At 42.2% G+C, this 6,000-nt stretch overlaps 1 protein-coding gene across 1 annotated transcript in view; it reads right to left on the reverse strand.

Annotated features, from left to right (window-relative positions):
* Nucleotides 1–3,491, reverse strand: part of crb2a (crumbs cell polarity complex component 2a) — a gene marked incomplete at both ends in the record, with an annotated part of 32,954 nt that extends 29,463 nt beyond the window's left edge. The window contains one exon of the mRNA XM_080420138.1: nucleotides 3,425–3,491. Within this exon, the coding sequence (XP_080276264.1) occupies nucleotides 3,425–3,491 (67 nt within the window). The remainder of the gene's footprint in view (nucleotides 1–3,424) is intronic.
* Between the last annotated feature and the right edge of the window lie 2,509 nt (nucleotides 3,492–6,000).

Genomic DNA, 6,000 nt, shown 5'->3' on the forward strand with positions numbered 1-6,000 from the left:
TTACCCTTTTTTATTCGGTCAGGTTGTGTTCCCAGTCCCACATTATTATTGACTGTCACGGATAACCCAAATGAATTGAATGACTGACAACAGGAAGCTGTCCTCATAATTCAGGCCTCATGGGACACTGGAAACTCGTGTAGAGGGTCCCACGTGGCCATGGGCAACATACGGCCCGAGGGCCGGACCCGGCCCTTTGACCATCTCACACCAGCTTGTGAAGTCCACAAAATCTGAATTCTAAAAGAAAATTATGTCAATGTTTTTGAGGGAAATAATTTAATTCGGCTCCAATTGATAGTACATAACTGCTTTACACAAAGGCGCAGATACAGCGAGCACCCACTGGGAATGCGCCAGTCGGCGCATTCCCAGTGGGTGCTCGCCAGTCGGACGGTTAAAATGCTTTGTAACATGTGCACTGCGCAGGATGCACGATACCCGGCCTTATACCGCACGTAATTCTGAACGGATTTCTGTCATTCAAACTCTCTCTGCGTAATCTTCCAAATCTGATTATTAATTCCTTGTGCCAGTTGTTATCATCCGCCAATAATCCAATTGTACAACTTGAAATGTAGCCTACATTTACTTCTCTTGCGTTCTCTCTGTTTCTCTTTCTCGCGTCCTTCATCTCTCTCTCTCTCCATCTCTCAAAACCGTAGAGAGAGAGAGAGAGAGTGAGAGAGAGAGAGAGAGAGAAAGAGTGAGAGAGAGAGAGAGAGAGATAGAGTGAGGTTATTGCCCGTCAGAAAAGGTCTCACAGTAAACTCTCTAGCCTCTTCATTAAGGGGTTAAAGTTGGTGCCTGTGTCGCGCAGCTGTTTGTGGTGCTGGGTGCACAGATAGGCACAGATGGGGGGGGGTATTTTTGTCTTAATTGAACTGTCTGTGTCTTGTTTTTCTGTTTTTTTGTTTTGCTTTCCCCACACTGCCTGTTGTGGGTTGTGTTGTGAAGCACTTTGTAAACTTGTTTTTAAAAGGTGCTATACAAATAAAGATTATTATTGTATTGCTTAAGCCAGTGGATCTCAAAGTGGGGTCCAAAGACTCCCAGCGGAGCTTGAGAGGGTTCCAGGGGGTCCTCAGCTAAATGATTGATAGTTAGGATAAAACCAGGGCCCTTACAGTTCTGTAACTCCAAGAGTGTACAAATGGAACAAAAGACACTCTTACTGTAACTGTAACTGACCACAGTTATGAGGGTCCATGGCCTATTGAAAAACACTTGCTTAAAAACAAGACAGTCTAAGAAGCTCACAAATAGCATCAACTTGAAAGTGTTCGTTTATCTCATTGTACAGAATGTACACTGATACTGATAAGATTGCCCACTTCCTTTGTATTTAATTTGTATTTAAAAAAAGGTGTGTGTGTGTGTGTGTGTGTGTGTGTGTGTGTGTGTGTGTGCGTGCGTGCGTGCGTGCGTGCGTGCGTGCGTGCGTGCGTGCGTGCGTGCGTGCGTGCGTGCGTGCGTGCGTGCGTGCGTGCGTGCGTGCGTGCGTGCGTGCGTGCGTGCGTGCATGCGTGCGTGCGTGCGTGTAAATGGTAAAATGGTAAATGGTGCATTTATGGCTCCTATCTCCAAACCGCTTTAAAAGTATACATTCACCCACAAGGTCACACACCGATGATAGACGGTTTGGTAGATGGTTTCGTCCACCTTGGTGGACGAAACCATCCAAGGTACCAACCTGCTCATCAGGAGCAGTTAGGGCTTCAAACAGTGTCTTGCTCAAGGACACTCAGATCTAGGAAGCTCGTATGACACCTCAGACAAAAACCCCTTCAGTGCCGCCGCAAGGTCCTATGGCCCTATCTTGCCGCCTTTCCCCTTATCCCCAAACTCTTTTGGCATTTTTTACTATTTTGAAAAACATTTTGAAGTTTTTTCAACTAACCGTTCTACATCGACACGTTGTGAGCTTGTAGATCGGCTTTTTTAACTACTTAAAATGTTTTTCAATATAGTAAAAAATGGCAAAAGAGGATAAGGGGTAAGGTGGTGCGCAAGATAGGGCTCTAAAGCTATTTGAGGTTCCTTTTTTTTCCATTTACTGAAACAGTTTTGGACCTGACTGATCATATTATAGGCTATTCTTGATAAACTATACATATTGAAACTATCTTGTACTCTTGAGGCAGTTTTGTACTTGTGAGGCAGTTTTGTACATATAAGTGACGTATTTTACAAGGTTTTCACTTGACAGCGAGGATATTATGGAGGCCCATACAGTATCTCAACATTGTTTAAACGTCCAACAGAGGACATAATACAATTTTACGCTAAGGCCCTTTTGACGTATGCTGTATTTTGCTGAGCAATGCTAAGTTGATTAGCCCTACTGTAGGAGATGCATGATGGCTTAGAATCATCTTAACTTTCCTTTGTACCTAGTATGTATACATTTCTACAGAACATTTGCCACCTTTTCTCCATTAATTTTGTGTGTCACTGTAGTATGATCAAGTAGGACATTAAATTACAAAAAAAGATACAAAAGTTCTGCCGGACAGCAGTACAGCATCAAAACAAACACTTTGCCACCCTGGCTGCCCTTTTGTCCAGAATGCCACTGCTGCTTATGAAGGTTCCTTTTGTAATCATGTGGAAACATGGTTCATTCTGCTGTCATGACATGGTTCATTCTGCGCTCTCTCTCTCTCTCTCTCTCTCTCTCTCTCTCTCTCTCTCTCTCTCTCTCTCTCTCTCTCTCTCTCTCTCTCTCTCTCTCTGATGCTCCATTAGGAAGGGAAGGAGGCCAACTATTTTTGCACGACTCAGTAAGCAGGATGTAGAACTGACACAACACAGAATTCTGCAGAGCACTTGTTGTGTGTTTAGTGACAGAGGGGGGCCGGGTGGGAAGGAACCACTTTCAGCCTGGCATACGCAAAAAACGAAGAAGAAAAAGATGACAGTTGCTGATCTACAAGCTCAAAACGAGTCGCATTGCAACACGCCGTGAGCTTGTAGATCGGTTATTTTCGGCATTTTTTTAAAATTTGGTGGTTAAGAAGCCATAAATGACTTGGAAGTTCAATTTGAAAATGGACTTTTCTATTCATTTCCATTTAAGGTTATTATCTGTTCATTACATTTATGTTAAACTAATTTGTAAAATAATAATGATTTCTCATTCCTAAAACGGTGCAGTATCAGCGACCATTGGGTATCGCTCATTTTCATCTACCCTTTCAATTCACTCATCATTTAACTGATAAATCCAACCAGTGCATTTGTATTTGGCTCTTATCTATATAACTTGCAACCTGTTGCTTAGGGGATTAAATGGCAAGCGGTGACACTGTTATCTCCCCACAGGGGACGTTTAAATCTGTCTCCTTCTTAGCTACTTCACCTACTGTAATTCTATTGCAATGACAAATCTATCTAAAAAGGTAAGGAGAAAACAGCCACTCACCCCATTTAAACATCATCATTGTCAACAGCACTGTCTTCAGGTTCAAGTGGACCGTCCCAGATTCCATGGCAAGGCAGGCGGCCTGGCTCTTTACCAGAGAAACAATATAGAAACTAAACAAAACAACACAAAAAGTTTGACGCTAGAGAGTGACCATGCTGCAGGTGGTTTGTTCTTGTTCAGATGCAGTTAGGGCTTCAAACAGTGTCTTGCTCAAGGACACTCAGATCTAGGAAGCTCGTATGACACCTCAGACAAAAACCCCTTCAGTGCCGCCGCAAGGTCCTATGGCCCTATCTTGCCGCCTTTCCCCTTATCCCCAAACTCTTTTGGCATTTTTTACTATTTTGAAAAACATTTTGAAGTTTTTTCAACTAACCGTTCTACATCGACACGTTGTGAGCTTGTAGATCGGCTTTTTTAACTACTTAAAATGTTTTTCAATATAGTAAAAAATGGCAAAAGAGGATAAGGGGTAAGGTGGTGCGCAAGATAGGGCTCTAAAGCTATTTGAGGTTCCTTTTTTTTCCATTTACTGAAACAGTTTTGGACCTGACTGATCATATTATAGGCTATTCTTGATAAACTATACATATTGAAACTATCTTGTACTCTTGAGGCAGTTTTGTACTTGTGAGGCAGTTTTGTACATATAAGTGACGTATTTTACAAGGTTTTCACTTGACAGCGAGGATATTATGGAGGCCCATACAGTATCTCAACATTGTTTAAACGTCCAACAGAGGACATAATACAATTTTACGCTAAGGCCCTTTTGACGTATGCTGTATTTTGCTGAGCAATGCTAAGTTGATTAGCCCTACTGTAGGAGATGCATGATGGCTTAGAATCATCTTAACTTTCCTTTGTACCTAGTATGTATACATTTCTACAGAACATTTGCCACCTTTTCTCCATTAATTTTGTGTGTCACTGTAGTATGATCAAGTAGGACATTAAATTACAAAAAAAGATACAAAAGTTCTGCCGGACAGCAGTACAGCATCAAAACAAACACTTTGCCACCCTGGCTGCCCTTTTGTCCAGAATGCCACTGCTGCTTATGAAGGTTCCTTTTGTAATCATGTGGAAACATGGTTCATTCTGCTGTCATGACATGGTTCATTCTGCGCTCTCTCTCTCTCTCTCTCTCTCTCTCTCTCTCTCTCTCTCTCTCTCTCTCTCTCTCTCTCTCTCTCTCTCTCTCTCTCTCTCTGATGCTCCATTAGGAAGGGAAGGAGGCCAACTATTTTTGCACGACTCAGTAAGCAGGATGTAGAACTGACACAACACAGAATTCTGCAGAGCACTTGTTGTGTGTTTAGTGACAGAGGGGGGCCGGGTGGGAAGGAACCACTTTCAGCCTGGCATACGCAAAAAACGAAGAAGAAAAAGATGACAGTTGCTGATCTACAAGCTCAAAACGAGTCGCATTGCAACACGCCGTGAGCTTGTAGATCGGTTATTTTCGGCATTTTTTTAAAATTTGGTGGTTAAGAAGCCATAAATGACTTGGAAGTTCAATTTGAAAATGGACTTTTCTATTCATTTCCATTTAAGGTTATTATCTGTTCATTACATTTATGTTAAACTAATTTGTAAAATAATAATGATTTCTCATTCCTAAAACGGTGCAGTATCAGCGACCATTGGGTATCGCTCATTTTCATCTACCCTTTCAATTCACTCATCATTTAACTGATAAATCCAACCAGTGCATTTGTATTTGGCTCTTATCTATATAACTTGCAACCTGTTGCTTAGGGGATTAAATGGCAAGCGGTGACACTGTTATCTCCCCACAGGGGACGTTTAAATCTGTCTCCTTCTTAGCTACTTCACCTACTGTAATTCTATTGCAATGACAAATCTATCTAAAAAGGTAAGGAGAAAACAGCCACTCACCCCATTTAAACATCATCATTGTCAACAGCACTGTCTTCAGGTTCAAGTGGACCGTCCCAGATTCCATGGCAAGGCAGGCGGCCTGGCTCTTTACCAGAGAAACAATATAGAAACTAAACAAAACAACACAAAAAGTTTGACGCTAGAGAGTGACCATGCTGCAGGTGGTTTGTTCTTGTTCAGATGTAGGTGTCGGGTGGTCATTGAGCAGACAGGCCATGATGGGACACTAATGAGCGTATAACATTGGTGTTACACAGACATACTGCTCTGGGCTGCAGAGTTTAGAAGGTAATCAGCCATGAGGAGAGACGGAGGACACGAAAACCCGGGGTGGATTTTAGACGTGTCCTGCTTGGGATCAATGTTAATCTACTTTTCTGGATCAGGGCCCACCCAAGTGGATGAGTGGGCCGTTGTGCATTTTCAGAGCACGTTTATTCGAATGATTGTGTTGTGGCTTGGATCAATGGAACTAACATAGTATACTTTTTCGCGTTATTTAGTTTTTTATGTTAATGTTATATTTTCAATAAAATCTCAGTGTTGCCAATTATTTGGGGGCCCACTTGCAATAACCTCACGGCCCACCAGTGAATCGCTGATGAAAGTGGTAAAGGCTGCATTTATATAGCACCTTATCCAAAGCACTTTACAGTCGTATTTCACCT

The sequence above is a fragment of the Gymnoscopelus braueri genome (genome assembly GCF_963280865.1).
Source record: "Gymnoscopelus braueri genome assembly, chromosome: 22".
Lineage (NCBI taxonomy): Eukaryota > Metazoa > Chordata > Actinopteri > Myctophiformes > Myctophidae > Gymnoscopelus > Gymnoscopelus braueri.